General features: G+C 33.9%; 1 protein-coding gene and 1 long non-coding RNA gene across 2 annotated transcripts in view; one reads left to right on the top strand and one right to left on the bottom strand.

Annotated features, from left to right (window-relative positions):
• LOC133202816 (FMRFamide-activated amiloride-sensitive sodium channel-like) overlaps window positions 1-4630 on the bottom strand; it is a 38804-nt gene extending 34174 nt beyond the window's left edge. Inside the window, exon 1 of the mRNA XM_061338695.1 lies at window positions 4604-4630. Within this exon, the coding sequence (XP_061194679.1) occupies window positions 4604-4630 (27 nt within the window). The remainder of the gene's footprint in view (window positions 1-4603) is intronic.
• LOC133202800 (uncharacterized) overlaps window positions 1-18699 on the top strand; it is a 153335-nt gene that overhangs the window by 81499 nt on the left and 53137 nt on the right. The window lies entirely within an intron of this gene.

Raw genomic sequence — 18699 nt, 5'->3', positions numbered from 1 at the left:
TAAAAGATACAACTTATCTAATCCAAGTTTTCTTATTTCATATTTCAAATAACTTTCAGCAGATAAACAAGGCTACGTTATCAAGTTATGCAGATCAGGTCCCAAGATCATGAAACAGACTTAGACTTAAGTCAAATTTTCAATCGCCTGTAAAATGTTTATTTATTGTTGAATTAATCTCTAAATTTGCACATGACAACACTTTTGTGAAGCAATATAGAACAATATTTCAATTTTGGTCTGTTTGACTTCTACACCATTTTAGCACAGTATTAAAAACTCGACTTAAGCTTAAGACGTTTCATGATCCCGGGGCCTGGTCTTCTCATATCACTTTTAATGAAGTGAAAAGTATTATCATTATGATGACATGATAAAATAAGTTTGTTCAGTAGCAAAATGATTTTTTATGTCCATGTCATTATTCATGATACAAATAGTACAGAGATTTCATTTTTAGAGTTTGTCAGTATTCATGACATGAAATGAGAAGAGAAACGATTTTTTTTCTTTTATAAAACACAATCAGTTTATTGGGGACTGTTGCCTATTTTGACAAATGAAACATTCTTGTTTTATAAAATAAATATTCCCTGAATATAATAAGGTCAACACAAGGATAAAAAAAGAAGGAGGGAAAGAAGGTAGTAGTACCGGTATGTTTGTGAAAAAGAATTAACACAAAGTTCCAAATATGTGCTTCTTTCTGACAAACTAGTCAAAATAAACACAAAAAATAAACAAGGGGGTCTGGATATTAAAACAAAATTGATTTAACGTTAAAAAAGGGGGAGGGGGTTATTCCCAACAAGAATTTCAAAAACATTTAGACCACTTTTTGTTTATTATGTATTGTATACGTTGTAGCAACCGCTAATGATAAAACGCCGCTTATTGATACAAATATCATTAAGCGTAGCAGTTGCAATTGTTAATGCCATGAATTATTGCATTAATAGTTGACATTCTCAACTGCTAATGCTAAATCGCTGCTTATTGATATAATCCTATTCTTTTATGTTAAACATAAATGAAAAATGAAGAACCAAACGCATTAGAGTAAGTAAACTAAAATAAATGAAAGTCTGAAGGAAAAATTCCTTTAAAAATTTCCTTCCTGTAAAAAATTCAGACATTATATAACTATTACGTAATTTACATGAAAATGCAGAAACCATGTGAAACACATGTTTAGACACTTAATTACACGTTATCTGCACATTTCACAAATGCTTTAAGATCCACAAAAAAAGTCATAGGAATTGTGCATTCTTAGAGGGCTTTTTAATAGATACCACCGAATTTTCACACATTTTTAATTAGTTCCTCTTAATATAGGACATTGCACTTAATGTGAGCAAACATAAATCCCCTTTACCCTAGGATGCTTTGCGGCAAGTTTGGTTGAAATGGCCCGGTGGAGAAAAAGTAAAAAATTTGAGAAAAAAAAAATACAGGTAAGACACGACACACGACGTGATTGGAAGGTTGTGTGTTCGAATCACGGCTGCGACTGACCTAAGTCGAAAAAAATAGGTAGCAACTGTTCCTTTACCAAGCGCTCGGCACTTTGAAGTGAAAGTTGCGGGTCCTTGATGAGACCTTAAAAACCGAGGCCCATTGTTACGGTAGGCGTTGTCACGATAAATAACCCTCACTGCCCAATGGTCCTGAATGCCGAATAATGGTCTAAATCTGAAGCCCTTCACCGGTATATGGTGAGGTCCCTATATGGATGAAAAATTCTCTAATGGGACGTAAAACAACATACATAAAATACAATACACGACACATGTCAGACGGACGCCAGGCGCTAATTGGTCAGAAAACCTCACTTGAGCCTTCAGCTCATGTGAGCTAAAATTTTGATAATTTTAGATTTATTGACCATATCTCTATGAGTGTACTGAAAAGTGACAAAATTTACTTTTTTTAAGCAAGTTTCAATGCACTCTATTTTTTGTTGGATCGACGACATTTAAGAATTACTTTAAAAAGATATAAATAAATTATATGCGTATCATGAATTTGTTTTTGAAATGGGACGGTAAAATGAGTTTGCAAAACTTTGTTCGCCTTCAATGATATTGAATTTTCAAACTGCATGTCAGTTTGTTATAGTTAGGGATAAATAAATATAAGGTGTATTCTTAGGCTTGTGCAGGAAACGCCTGGAAAAGCATATTGTACTGAATTGATTTTTCATCAATTCGTAAAAATGAGCATGCATTTTCTATTCTTTTGTGTAAAAATTCTTGATAAACGCATAGAAAATGCCTTGCATAACTAGTCGGACAAAAAAGTCCGGGGTAGTCAAAACTGTACGAGATGAATAAAACACAATGGGCAATCTTATATTTTTCTTAATCTAAGTAGTCGATATGATGCATAAAGCAAATACATGATTAAGAACACACAATATACTAGATATCGTCTATTTACATTATTGTGTGCCTTTTTTAAATGTCATGAATTATACCAGATAAACTGTAGGACAAGTAGATATATTATTTAAATTTCATATTAAAATACTAAAGAGTTGTTTATAACATTCCAATTTTTCAACACGTCCCAGGTAAGCAAAACATCTATTGACTAAGATTCTGGAAACATATACATGTATATACATGTATTTTGTTAGTCTCTCAGACAAAATGAAAACCTGAGCCTTTGGATGAAATATTGAGATAACAAACAGTATTCAAGCTCAAAGCCCATTAAAACAATACAAATTGGGAGCAGAGCAAACACGGGCCTCCAAAAGCAGAGGTGGGATCAGGTGCCATGAAGTTGTGAGCATCCATTATCGACCGGTCATACCCGCCGTGTGCTCCTTGTCATGATTGGTAAATTACGGAAAATCCGTCGATAATTCAGTATGTAAATAATGGCCTGAGCTCGACAAGAGTCCGGAGTAAACAATTTAGTCATATAGGTAGTACAGGTCTAGAACAATGTTTAAATAATCATTACAAATGCAGTGGGAAAAAAATCCTGGCTCTTTAATCTGTCTTTTGTTTAGGAAGGTAATTAGTAGATATAAATTCTAATTAATAATAATGAGGCTTTAGTAGAGCTTTGTTTTAAAAAATACCATGCCTTAGAATCGTTGCAGCTAATGTTGCATAGATAATGGTTTACCAGATTAGAAATAAAGATAGCAATGAGATGAAAATCCAGAGTCTGTCAAACATTGTCAGGTATCCCATTGCCCGTTCCGTAATTCACAAAGCGGTAATATTTCAACATTTAAAATTTTACAAGAGCATGGTGTTAAGACTCTGGTGCGGCTTCATCTTTTGCCAGAAATGCAGAAACAGCAGTCATATACAGATCGGAAAAAGGGGGTGAAAGGGTTGGTTTTTGTTGATCTTGTTTGCAAGATGTAATGCTCAGTTTAAGAACCTCCGAAAATTTATAATAAATTACCGTGGTACATAAAACCATTCAAAACTTTAAAATATAGGGAAAGAAGGGTTTAAAATTGATATCCTTTACTTTAATAAGAATCCTCTTTACACTGTACACTGAAAGCGTCTGAATCTGTAGGGTTTTATGTAGTTACAGACTTACAGTTATCTGTCCTTTGATCTTAAACAAAAAGAATAAATTGATACCTACAGCGTATTACTTAATTTGTAATCAGTTCAAGTATTTTTTATATTCTAATAGGCCATGATAAATAGACTGAACTTTATTTGTTGTGTATTTCCGACTTGAATAAAAAAAAGTTATTTATGTTCATCAGCACTGTTTTGCCTGTGACCATTATTTTCTGGGGTAAAGGCTAGTTATCCCATGTTGAAAATTAGATAGATAAGCTCAATATTTACACTTTTATACAATATAATTTTCTTGTCCAATTAACATTTTATGTAGTGTTTAGGGGGTCTTTAACTTCAAACATCAAACTAGGCTGACTTAAGAATGGATTTAATCTTAAGAATCTAAAGGGGTTAGTGGATACAATGAGAGAGTGGTCTTCCCAGTGGGTAAGGTTCTGAAGGTTTTTGAGTAGGCCAGGACGTCCACAGGGGGTAGTTAAATTGAAACAGTATACCCCTATTAGGTGGCGAAATTGTCACCTTCAATCTAACCATCGATCTGTTTATATAATTTATTTGTTGTGGAAGATATTGATATATATGTGATAGTTGATGTTGAAATATAAAATGTTGACTTTGAAAATTATATTTGAGTAAATCTAAAGCAAATTATGTAACATAATTATAGAAAATTTGTGTTAAAATATGTCCTTAGATTGCAGTCAACCCAGCATACTGCTTTCTACGTTTTGGAGGGTACAAACTAATTGTTGATGTTTGGGGTATGCCAAGTTGCCGGCTGCCCCCACCTGCTCTGTTGTGTTGACCTCTGTAGACAATACCTGCCAACTCGATTTAAAACATTAAACTAAATAAGGTATTTGTTTTCACATATTGAAAATATTTGTCTTTGAAAATTTTAAATTGTTAATACCTTCAAGATTCAGCATTTATGTTGAGAATTTCGGGGAGGGGGGATTTCCCACCTACCTACCCATCCAATTTTTATATCCCGAGTCAGGAGAGGCAAACGAACATTATTTTAAAGATGACCTTACCTGTATATGTTTTCTGAGCTTTTCCATTATTAGTTTCCTCTTGTAAACGCAACGATTTCAGAAATTTTTCATTCCATTTAAATGATCACGTTTGATGCTTTAACCGTTGTTCTAATAACATTTAATGTCTATTATTGTTTTCAACAAGCATTTGTATTTAAATCAACATTTGAAAATAATTTAATACTTTTGGCAAATTGGGATTGAACAATAGGCATCACTTCGTATCATATGTCTCTCATCTACATATATGTGATATTCGACAATCGAAACATTAATTGTTAAGCAGACAGTTTTCAATATCTCTTTTTATTGGCTTTTCTTTATTTCTCATTTTACAAATTAAAGTTTTAAAATGTGTCCTTTTAAAAACTTTTTATTTGCAGTTTCCATCAGCCAAAGTCTCAAGTGACATTTTTGAATTGCATTTTTAAATCGTCTGCCTCTCTGTTGTCTGTGTCTGTTGACTTTTGTTTTTCAATTTCTTCTCCAGTAGTCATGTACTACTTGGTCAAATGCAATCAAACTTGGAACAAAGTATTATTGGATAAAGGGGATACAAATAAATGACATGTTCCCATTCATTCCTTTTTCAAGGGGAGTTAATAAATTAATAGTAAAAATAACACATATAATTATAAAACTCTTTTCCTCAAGAACCACTGAAACAGAAAACTGAAAAACTTAACTGAGTTTTTCTTTTTGAAGATTCAAATTTGTTCAAAGTTATGAAAATGTCATAAATAATAGGTGGTCAAAGTTTGAGTTGCAAAAAGTTCCTTGAGAAGATTTTTAAAAAAGATATTTCCTATGTAATCTTTGACCCCCTGTTGTGGACCTGCCCTATCCCCGGGGATCATGATATTAAGAAATTCAAATTTACAGTATGTAATGAAGTTTTCACCTAAGTTTCACCTTTTCTGGCCAAGTGGCTTTTGACAAAACGATTTTTAAAAGATGACACCAAATTTCACAAATTTTCAATAATCTCCCCTTTTCTAGGGCATAGCACTTCCTGTGGACAAACGTAAATCCTCTTCACCCAAGGATGCTTCGTTGCAAGTTTGGTTGAAATGGCCCAGTGGAGAAGTAGTCAAAAATGTGAAAAGTTTACAGACAATACAGGCACACGACAGTCTGACGGACTTCATGCATATACTTTTGGTCAGAAAACCTCACATTAGCCTGTGGCTTATCTGAGCTAAAAATATTGAAAATCTTAGATAAATTGACCTTGCCTATATGAGTGTACTAACAAATTTATGAAAAGTGACGAAATAAACTTACATTTTAAGCAAGTTTCAATGCACTCTATTTTTTTTTTGTCGGATCGACGACATTTAAGAATTATATTGAAAAGATATGCATGAATTATATATGCGTTTCAAATGTATGAATTTATTTTTCAAATAATGAGACGGAAAAATGTTGCAAAATCTTGTTCGCGCTCAATGATATTGTATTTTCAAACTGCATATCTGATTGTTATAGATAGTGCTAAATATATGCGGTGTGTTCTTTGGCTTGTGCAGGAAACACCTGAAACAGCATAACGTACTAAATTCATTTTCCATCAATTCGTAAAAATGAGCATGCATGATAATCTAAAAACATTTTATCCTGTTGTGCAAAATTAGATAAACGCATAAAAACCCTTGCATAACTAGTCGGACGAAATGAAAGGTCTTGGGTAGACAAAACCGTACAAGATGAATAAAACATAATGGGCTATCTTATATTTTCTTAATCTGAGTTGTTAAAATGATGCAAAAAGAACACACAATATATTAGATATCATCTATTTATATTTTTGTATGCCTTTTTATGTAATGAACTGTACCAGATAAACTGTAGGACGCGAATAGTGTTGATAGGATTCCCAAGTTTTAATAGTTTTTATAGTGACCTAAATATCCAGCAAGGATAGCTGCTATATCGCTTCATGGTTTATCAAAAGGGTTCAGATTAAATTAAAATAAGATGGGGTTAGGTCAGAGATATTTAATTTTTTCAGATATTCTGTGTCAGCAAGCTGATTCAGTTAAAAGGAGATTATAAAGGAAGTCAGAAAGAGGTCAGGTTTCTGGTCCATTTTTTTTCCATTTTACATGTACATATTTCTGAATTTCTCCAATCCGGCTTGTTCCTAACATTCCCTAACAAAAATTACTATAGTTAAGTATAGTAAAAACTTTGATACTTTGATTTACTAGGAAACTTTATTCTGGAATTTGAGATTTCAGAGTTTAAATCTCTTAAATTCGATAGCTGTCATTCATTTGGAGACGCCACCACTTGCCGGTGGAGGGCTGCAAATAGACCTATACTCGGCACTCAGGACTAAGGGATCTTTTTTGTGCCAGCACTTTCTGCAACACTGGATCTCAGTTAATACCGATCCGTAGATCCGTAGCTTAGAATTATTAGTTCAAACTCTGAACTTTATTGTCCGCTTTCACTGAAAGTGGGGGATATTAATTTGAGTATGTCTGTCTTTCCGTCTGTATAGCTGTCTGTACCGATTTTTTTTATCAAATGTCAATTGGAAATTTGTTGGCGTCGATCACGTTCAAAGTTTAAGAGTTATTCCCCCTTCGTATTAAAAGTCGCATGATACTATTCTTAGCAGAGGAGCATGTCGACAATTATTTCATATAATACATGCTGTCGGTTGAATTTTATATAATAACATGGTAAATCTATTAGAACTGTTTAGTAAAGGCTAAATTAGACAACATGTGTTGTGTTAAATTGTGACAATATTGAACGGATCAAGAACGGGAAATTACACGTCATAAGGACGGTGGAAATCTGAGATATTTTCAGACAAAGCACAAGTATTTGATGGTCAAACAACAAATATTTATTTAGAAAAAGGCCAATGATAAGTGGTGAATAACACGTAAAGCAAAGATATACATACAGAATTTTATACCAGCAGTTATGACGTGTGGCGTGTACAAACGTTCTCATAAAATCATTCTTACAGTTAGATAAATATTTCATATAAAAAGAATATTTTGTATACATTTTAAAGAAACAGGGGTCCACGTTTTCTGGAGGGGGTGTCCAAAGGAATTTTTATTTGCTTAAATATCTGCATTTAAGATCTTTGCAAATTCCGGGTGGGGGTACCCCCCCCCCCCACCGAACCCCTGCTCTAGATCCGCGCATGCTCTTCTTTTTTCTTAAGCTGAGCATACAAATTCCTTGAATTAGCTTGTTTCCAGCAAAGCAGTTGGGTGGATGAGCATTCAACAGTTGAGAGTTTTTTATCATGATTTTATTCTGAAATTAGAAAAGGACTGCCTTCAAACATGATTTGATTATGAAACATATTTCCTTTAAGCACTTTTACCGAAATTTTCTTGAAAATATAGGGTACGATTGAGACAAAAGAAACTTGCCTGAGTTTTTCTGTAATGAAGTTTTCACCTAAGTTTCTTTTTTTTCTGGTGAAGTGGCTTTTGAAAAAACGATTTTTAAAAGATGTTATCAAATTTTCACAAATTCTTAACTATCTCTCCTTAAAAAAGAGGATAGCACTGCCTAGGAATAAACGTAAATCCCCTTCACCAAAAGATGCTTTGTGGCAAGTTTGGTTTTGAAATGGCCCAGTGGAGAAGAATTCAAAAATGTAAAAAGTATACAGACAAGACACGACACACGACAGACAGATGGACGTCATACAAACACTCTTTGGTCAGAAAACCTCACGTGACCCTACATCTTATATGAGCTAAAAATAATGAAAATCTTAGAAAAATTGGCCCTGCTTATATGAGGGTACTACCAAATATATGAAAAGTAACGAAATAAACTTTCTTTTTAAGCAAGTTTAAATGCACTCTATTTTTTGTCGGATCGATGACATTTAAGAATAATACAAAAAAGATATGCATAAATAATAGGTGTATTATGGATTTGTTTTTGAAACGAGAATGTGTCGCAAAATTTGAATCGTTCAATGATATTGTATTTTCAAACTGCATGTCAAATTGTTATAGAAAGGGATAAATATATGAGATGTAACACCTGAAAGATCATATTGTACTGAATGGATTTTCCATCAATTCGTAAAAAATGAGTATGCATGATAATCTAAAAACGTTCTATTCTGATGAGCAAAAATAATCGGTAAACGCATAAAAATCCTTGCATAACTAGTCGGACCAAAAGAAAGGTCTGGGGTTGACAAAAACGTAGGAAATGAATAGAACATAATGAACAGTCCTATATTTTCTTAATCTGACTAGTCAAAATGATGCATAAAGCAAATACATGTACAAGAACACCACAATATACTAAATATCGTCTTTTCTTATTTTTTTGTGCACCTCCCCCCCCCCTTTAATTTTTATTTGTTATTTTTTACTTTTTGTATGTCATAAACTGTAGGATGAGTAGAAATTTTATTAAATTTCATCCGGCGTAACGGCAGTGCTGGGAAGAATACTAAAGAGTTGTTTATAACATCCCTATTTTTTTCAAAAGGTCCCAGGCAAACAAAACATCTATTGACTAAGCTTTTGGCAACATATACATGTACTTCATTAGTCTCTCAGCCAAAGATGTAAGTTGAGCCTTTAGATATAAAACTACATATAGTCCAAATTTCAGGTCTTTTTTATGTTAATTCACATGAAAAATTTATTACCTTACGCCCAAATGTTTTGAAGTTCAATCTCATAAAGGGACACAACTCAATTGTTGAAACTTCATGAAAATCCTTACAAACAAAGATACATAGCGGGTTCCAGTAAATGCTCTAACAAGCGTCTTTCTTTACTCCTCACTAAAATATTAACAGCAGTGAAGGAGAAACTTAGGAGTACTGTGCAACATTATATTCGAGAAGAGGTGTAAATCAGATGTGTATAAGTAAAAATTCCAAGGAACTTAAATTTCGGAAAATTTGAAATCTCAAAATTTTACCAAAATCAATAACATAAAAACTTACGACTTTTCAACTCTGTATACAACCATTCCCCACGATAAATTAAAGTCCAGGCTTTTTGACATCAATGACAGCTGCTTTTTCAATAAAAATGGAACTCGTAAATTTACTTACCTTAAGAGTACCTTTTACCCAAATGTTTTGTAGTTCGATTCCACAAGAATGGTTTTTAACAATATCTTTTTGCAAATGACCAATGGCAAGGCAAGTAAATACCGTACTCTCAGAGTAGAGTCTCGTTTAAAGTCATTTCGAAAGTTCTATGGTCGATACAATGACCTTGTCAGCGAATACAATTTATCATTAAGTCATATGCTGGCTAATGTTTTTCATACTAATTGTTTGGCCATTATTTACACACGAAATAGTCGACGGATTTTTCGTTATTTCCCGATCATGGCAAGGAGCACAGGGCGGGTGTGACCGGCATTAATATATTACAGTGAGCAATTCAGGTTGTATAAAGAGGGGGCTCTGAGAACTCTGAGTCCAATTTCTCCGGTGTCAGCTAATCCACATACTAAGACATGTCATTTTTCAACCAGCAGCATCCTCACTTATCAGGATATCGCTTCTCTCCAGGGGCTAGACAAGGGGGCGTTAAGCAAATTCAACCTCCACCTGACCAATAGAAGAAGGACATTAGAATTAAGGACATAGGACATAGATTGTTCAACAGATAGGGTTGATAGGATTCCCAAGTTTTTATAGTGACCTAAATATCCAGCAAGGCTAGCTGTTATATCGCTTCATGGTTTATTAAAGGGGTTCAGATTTAATTAGAATAAAATGGAGTCAAAGACATTTAGTTTTTCAGATATACTGTGTCAGAAAATTGGTTTAATTAAGAGAAGATAATAAAAGAAGTCAGAAAAGGTCAGGTTTTAGGTTCATTTGTGTCCATATTTTATATTTTCGAATTTCTCCGATCAAGCTTGTTCCTAACACCCACTAACAAAATTTACTATAGTTAACTAAAGTAAAAACTTTGATACTTTGATTAACTATGAAACTTTACTCTGTTTTTTTTTTTTTTTTTTTTTTTTTTGTTTTTTGTTTTTTTTTTTTGTGAGGGGTAAACATTTATGTGTGAAAAGTTTCATATCTTCTTTAAAAATCAATACAAACCAACTTTATCCCGTTATTTATAAGATTTCATAATAAAGGTTCAGAAAAGAGTTTAGATTTTGGTACTTTCGGTACTATCTTGAAAATACGGATATATATTTAATTGCTGTGGTAAATTTTGGAAATTTATTTCAATATTATGGAACCGATTATCTCCCTCATGCATAGCTCTGATCCTTCGACGTATTTGCTCCAGTCTTTGGCACCTTTTTTTCAGCTCATCCAAGTCATTTTCAGATATTTTGGATTTCCAATGTTTCGGCATGAGCATCACTCAAGAGACTTAAATTGTCGATAAGCGCATCTGGTGCATCAAAATTGGTACCTGTATGATTTACATTATGACAACTGGGTCGAGGTCTCTGCTGGTGGACTGTTAGTCCCCGAGGGTCTCTACAGCCCAGTAGCTAAGTACTTCGGTACTAGCTTGAAAATACGAATATATATTTAATTACTGTGTTTAATTTTGGAAATTTATTTCAAAATTATGGATTATCTCCCTCATGCATAGCTCTCGTCCTTCAACGTATTTGGCTCCAGTATTTGGCTTTTCTTTTTAGCTCTTCCAAGTCTTTTTAAAATATTTTGGATTTCCAACGTTTCGGCATGAGCATTACTGAAGAGACATAAATTGTCAAAATGCGTGTGCAACAAAATTGGTACCATATATGAATTACATTGAATGAAATCATTTCTGTCAATTTGCTGAGATTCTGGGTTTCCTTGGCAATGGAATAAAAACTCTGCATCTGGTCTATTGTTTAATAATTTTAGGTATAAATATGATACAATTCTTTTGAAAATTAGACTTTCAAGTTAGAAAATTTTAGAAATGGAAGCTTTACTAGAAATCTTTCTTAACATGAAGTTTTTTTTTTTTTTTTTTTTTTTTTTTTTTTTTTTTGTTTCTTTGTTGTTTAACGTCCCTCTCGAGAATTTTTCACTCATATGGAGATGCCTCCACTTGCCGGTGAGGGCTGAAAATAGCAAACAGATCTATACTCGGCACTCAGAGCAATTTAGCAGTAAGGAATCTTTTTTCGTGCCAACACATTCTTCGACACTGGATCTCGGTTTCTCATCTGAAGGACCTGTCTTGACGTCCCGCAGTTTGATTCGAACCCGCGACGTAAGGATCAACTCCTTACTTCGCGACTCTAGAACAAACGCGCTAACCACTACGCCGAGCGGGCAAGGTTCGTAGATTAGAGATATTAGTTGGAACTCGGATCTTTATTGTCCCCCGCTTTCACTGAAAGTTTGGATCTCTCTGTCGGTCCAACCGCCTGTTTTTACTTCTGTCTGTAACACTTTCGTTTCCAGGCGATATCTCCAAAAGCCTTTGAGCTTTTACAGTGAAATTTTACATCACAACTTCCTTTGGCCTTAAAGAAACGTTTTAAGATCCCTACTGATTTTGAGGTCAAAGGTCAAGGTTATAATGTATACATTTTCTCTGTTTATAACACCTTAGTTTCCGGGCAATATCTCGAAAAGCCTTTGAGCTTTTGCAGTGAAATTTTGAACCACAACTCCCTATGGCCTAAAGACAAACCCATTTTTTTTTTTATTAAAAGCCTATTGAGATTATTTTAGCATCGATCACGCTCAAAGTTTAAGAGTTACTCCCTGTTTGTATTAAAAGTCGCGTGGTATTTTTATTTTAACAGATGAGCATGTCGACAATTAATAACATATAATACAGGCTGTCTGCGAACTTTATATAACTACATGGTAAATCTAATACAACCGTATAGTAAAGGCTAAAATAGCCAACATGTGTTGTGTTAAATTGTGATAATATCGAATGGGTTAAGAACGTGAAATTGGACATTATAAGGACAGCGGAAATCTGTGATGTTTTCAGACAAATCACAAGTATTGATGGTCAAACAACAAATATTTACTTAGAAAAAGGCCAATGATAAGTGGTGAATAACACGTTAAGCACCAATATACACAAAGAATTTTATACCAGCAGTTATGACGTGTGGCGTGTACAAACGTTCTCATTAAATCATTCTTACAGTGTGATAAATATTTTATATAAAAAGAATATTTTGTACACATTTTTAAGAAACAGAACAGGGGTCCACGTTTTCTAGCAGGGGGGAGGGGGTCCAAAGTCATTTTTATTTGCTTCAATAGATACATTTAAAATCTCTGCAAATTCCGAGGTGGGGGTCGCCCACCCCCTCCCGCCCCCACCAATAAAACCCGCTCTAGATCGTGTATGCTCTAGATCTTTTTTCTTAAGCGGGGGACACAAATTCCACAAAAAAACACAGTTGGGTGGTTGAGCATTCTACAATGATTTTATCATGAAAGGTTCTTTCAAAATCTTCAATTCCGAATTAGGAAAAACACTGCCTATGTCACATATTTCCTTTGAGCACTTTTACCGAAATAGCCAATTTTGGCCATAGGAATGAACAAATTACAGGGTTCTTCAATTGTATGCAGATACTGTAGGCTCGATGGGACTGGAATATAGATGTGATTTAAGGGGGAGGGGGATTTATGTATTATCAGTGGAACAAGCTCTGAAAATCAGGCTATGATGAGAGATTATGTTTAAAATTGGTGCCTGTTACACTGTCAGCAATGGTTCCTGTTGCGTCTCCTAAGTAAAAAAAAATATTAAAAGATTTGCAATTTCACACTGATAGAAATGTCTTTTGTTGAAATCCTTAACTCATAGTTCACAAAGTCACAGAAGGTAATATGTTTGTTTAAGAAATTGATTTGATTTGTCAATGCTTATTAAATATAACATTAAAAACTAATTTAAGCATACGGCAAGTTTTATTAAGTCACAGTCAAGCAGATGAAAATTCTTACATTGTAGCAGAGGGGAACGGGGGGGGGGGGGGGGGGGCGTTAGACACGATTTTTCTGGTGCCATGGCCAGAGCTGAACAGATCCATTCCCTGCAACTAAAACGTTTTACATTGTGATCTCAGAAATGAGACTACTCGATCGTTAAGGACAGCAAATTCAGCAAATACTGTATACACATATTTCATAGGAAACTTTATGTTTGTAAAATACCTGTCTTTCATTTGAGATTCAGATGCAACAACCAGAACATGCATAATTGCAAAGAGTACAAATGCCACATCTGAAGGGGTTTATGTACCAGCATACAGGATTTATTGTAACAAAACTTCTCCAGTATTTCAGGGTACCAAAAACGGGACAAGAAATGCATGTAGGTACCACTGAATGACTCTGCACCTATATAAACAACAATATAACATATATGAACTTCGGCAATCTTTTTCAGCCTACATTTTAGCATATTTTGCCTTTGGATGAAAGGTGGGAGGGGGAAGGGGGGCTAGCCCATTTCTGTATCAATGTTGAAGTACATTGGTATTATTATGTAAAAAATTTAAGGTGATAAGATTTTGATAGGGCATTTAAAAACTAATCAGCTGGACAAGAGTCAAGACTAAACAATTTAGTCAGGTTATTAGTACATGTCTAGAACAATTTTTAAATAATTATTAACAAATGCATTGGAAAAAAAATCCTTGTCCTTTATTCTGTCTCTTGTTTTGGAAGGCAATTAGTAGATATACATTTTAATCAATAAAGGGTAGACTTTGGCAGAGTTTGGTCTCAAAAAATGCCGTGCAATGAAATCGGTGCAGCTACTGTTGTATATACAATAGTTTACCCAGATAAGAAAATAAAGATGGCATTGAGATGAAAAATCAAGTGCCTGTCAAACATTTATAAAGTATTATCTTACCTGTCCGTAATTCACAGAGGTAATGTGTCAATATTTAAAATTTTACAAGAGCAAGATGTTAAGACTGTGGCTCCATCTTTTGTCAGAAATGCAGACACAGCAGTCATATACAGACCGAAAAAAAGGGGGTGGTAAAAGATGGTTTTCGTTGATCTCATTTGGACTCTCAGATATAAAGCCCAGTTTGAGAACCTCCCAAATTTTAGAATGAATTACTGTGGTGCATAGAACCATTCAAAACTTGAAAATATAGGGTAAGAATTGATTTTAAACCCCCTACTTTAATAAGAACCCTCTTTACACTGCACACTAAAAGCCTTTGAATTTGTGAGGTTTTATTCAGTTACAGACTAACAGTAATCTGCCCTTTGATCTTAAACAAAAGGAATAAATTGATATCAACAGTGTATTACTTAATTTGTAATAGTTTAAGCATTCTACCCGGCCAGGATAAATGGACGGAACATTTTATTTGATTGTGTATTTCTCATTTGAACAAGGCATTCTGAGAGTATTGCATTAGAAATACTAGTCACCTACCGGCAAGTGTAATCTGGTTCCCGTTAAAAATTGAAAATGCCATAATTCCATCAGAAATCAATGAAGCGGAAGGAAATGAAAACTTGGTCTATAACTCATCATGGTATAGTCAACCGCCAAATATCAGCTCAATATCTGCAAGCGTTTAGAAAAAAAGTTGCAGAAAACCCTGAAAAATTGAAAAGGTCGTAATTTCGTCAAAAATCATTTAAGCGGAACGAAATGCAAACTTGATCTGTAACTCATCAAGATACACTCACATACCAAAAATCTGCAAGCGTTTAGAAAGTGCGGAAAACCAAGTGAGACAGACTGACAGACAGCTAGAGGGACAGCAAGACGGACAGACAGCTAGACGGACAGACGGACTCAGAGGAAACCTATAGTCACCTCCGGTTTCACCGATAGAGGACTAATAAAAAAAAAAGGGTTAGTGAAGACAATGAGAGAGTGGTCCTCCCATTTGTAAGGTGCTTAGCTTTTTGAGTAGGCTAGGACGTCCATAGCGGGTGGTTAAATTGAAGCTGCCTACCCTTACTAGGTGGCGGTAGGCACCTACGGAGCCCATGTGGCGAAATCGTTACCTTCAATTTAACCATTTAACTGTTTATATTATTGACTTGTTGTAATTGATGTTGATATATGTGATAGTTGATGTTGATTTGCGAAATTTGACTTTGAAAACTATATTTGAGTAAATCTAAAGCAAAATTATGTAGTATAATATTATTGATAACTTGTGTATGCTACTTTTCCCGTTATGGAGGGTACAACCTAATTGTTGATGTTGGGGATATGCCAAGTTGCCGACTGCCCCAACCTGCACTGTTGTGTTGACCACTGTGGACAATACCTGCCAAATCGATTAAATCATTAATTAAATAAGATATTTGTTTTCCTAAATTGAATATATATTATTCTTTGATAATTTTTTATTTGCTAATACATGCAATTTTGATAAATTTTGAAAATTCAACATTTATGTTGAAAATTTCGGGAGGTGGGGAGGGGTCCAACCTACCTTTTTTCTTATCCCATTTTCCTTATCCTGAATCAGGGCAAACGAACATTATTTTAAAGATGACCTTACCTGAATATGTTTTCTTAGCTTTTCCATTGTCAGTTTCTTCTTGTAAACGCAACGATTTCAGAAAGTTTCCATCCCATTTACATAAGCATGTTTGATGCTTTTACAGTTGTTTTAACAACATTTGATGTCTTTTATTGTTTTCAACAAGCATTTGTATGTAAATCAACATTTAAAAAAATATTTATTATTTGGAAAATGGGGACTGAACAATAGGCATCACTACCTATCATATGTCTCTCATCTACATATATGTGATATTCGACAATGGAAACATTAATTGTTAAGCAGACAGTTTTCAATATCCCTTTTTATTGGCTTTTCTTTATTTCTCATTGCTACAAATTGAAGTTTAAAAATGTGTCCTTTTATAAACTTTTTTACAGTTTCCATCAGCCAAAGCCTCAGGTGACATTTCCGAATTGCAGTTTTAAATCGTCTGCTTGTCTATTGGTCGTGTCTGTTGACTTTTCTTTTTTAACTTCTTTTCAAGTAGTCCAGTACTACTTGGTCAAATGCAATCAAACATGAGGCAAAGTATTATTGGGTAAAGGGGATATCTTTTTCTTAAGAACCACTGAAACAGAAAAAATAAACTTACCTTAGTTTTTTCTTTCCCTCTTTTTTTTTTTTTTTTTTTTTTTTTTTTTTTGTAGACTCGGATTTGTTAAAAGTATGGCTCTTGTTGTTATGAATGTGCCATACATAATAGATGATCAAAGTTTGACTTGCAAAAGTTAAGGGAAATCGTTTTTCAGATATTCCTCTTCAGAATACAAGGGCTACAATTTCAGGTCATGTATTCAATTTCATATAGAAAAATCCCTGTATAGTTACTATTCGAATATGTTTAAAACACACAACTAAGGTTAATGGTTACATATATATTTTTTTAAAAAAAAAATAAGAATACGTTTTCTTGAGATCAAGAGGGCTTCAGTAAACATCCCTTTCTAACGGAGATTGAATTTCTAAAATTCAAGTGATAGTCATGGCCTTTTTGGTTAAAGCGAATTTAAATTTGAAAGTGAAAAATATGGAGCTAAATCGTCTTGGTTTTAAAATCGACTACTTCTCAAGAAAAGTAGTGGGACGATGAATCATTTAATATACAAACATTAATTGTGGTGAAAATTTAAGTTTGTACAAACCAAGGCCCTCTAGATCTAGGCAAGGGTAGGGTCAAAATACACGTTGAAGATCAATTAGACATTCATCACTATGTCTGCAGATATAGCAGGGATTTATTGATTAATTTAGTTGATATTGCGCCTTCAATTTTGGATTGGCGTCTAAAATTTCTCTATACGTGTAAATCGCCAAATTGGCGACCATTTTAAACTGATTTGGCGATCGTCAAATTCAAGAAGTAAAGACATTTTCAAAAAATTTTTTTCTAAAGAGACGAAAAGAAATTTAAAAGTGGAAATATTCATTTTTTACGATGGATATGTCTTGTGTTATCTTTTTTTCCCTCAGTCAGTGCACGTTCGAAGGAAACTTCGCGTCGGGTCAGTGCACACAGAACACAGACACACTAGATAAGAGAGTAGCTGCTCCAGGTAATTTTTGGCTCCAGAAAATTCGACGATTGTGAAATGCAGCTTTTTCACCTTTTTTCGACTAACAGTTACAATTTTTTTAAACAAGCTATGCATTGCCATTTCTAATTTTTTTTTAAAATCATTTACTCATGCTAAAATAATTTGTTTGTGACGTAAGAGAGGTAACTCTTATTTACTCAGAGCATCAAACACATCTGGAAATGATTGATTGATTGATTGATTGTATGTATGTTGTTTTACTCCCATTTGAGAATTTTTAACTCATATAGAGACGTCACCGTAAAACGGTGAAAGGCATCAAATTTAGACCTATACTCGGCACTCAGAGCCATTGAGCAGTGAAGGTTCTTTATCGTGTCAACGCCTACCGTTACCTCTGTTTTTAAGAGTCATTCTCTGTAAGCATCAAAATGGGCTGGAAATTGACTCTCACCGATTTTGATTAAATTTGGTGACATAATTACACCATAAGCCCATTTTACAAAAATAGTTTTGAAAATGATCAATTGGCATTGTTTCCATGGCAATAGGTCACTTATTTTTGCACATATGTGGGAAATGGCAACAAAAGACATTTCACCTATTAATACATATTTAATGAAAATAAATTACTATTGTTAATTTTTGTCTTTAAAATTATTTGTAAATTGTATTCTCTATACAGGAAAACTGCAAAAAAAAATTTTGGACCTGCCAGGAAATGCAAAGTAATGTCAAAAAGGCTATTTAAAAGGTGGGGAAAACATAACAGAGTATCAAAAAACTCAGGCACTACTGGAATATTTTGATGCTCCTAATTTTACCCTATACAATTATAAGGAACATATTCAAAAATTGGAGTGGTAATATTTGATTTAAGAAAAGAAATCAATCATAAAGTTTGTAAAAATCTCTAACATTACATACTTTTTTACCAAGAGTTGTTTCCCCTTTCGGAAATCTTCAGCCTTATTTCAAGAAAATATAAGTGAAAGTAGGGAGCAGAACATGATTCAGAGGAGTTAATTCTATCTGTTTTCGATGTTTTCAGTCATTTTAAACCCACTTTGTATAGTATTTCGT

The sequence above is a fragment of the Saccostrea echinata genome, unplaced genomic scaffold (assembly GCF_033153115.1).
Source record: "Saccostrea echinata isolate AGI-Se365-2 ecotype Australia unplaced genomic scaffold, CSIRO_AGI_Sech_v1 ptg000047l, whole genome shotgun sequence".
NCBI classification, from domain to species: domain Eukaryota; kingdom Metazoa; phylum Mollusca; class Bivalvia; order Ostreida; family Ostreidae; genus Saccostrea; species Saccostrea echinata.
This window is presented reverse-complemented; position numbering and strand designations above follow the sequence as displayed.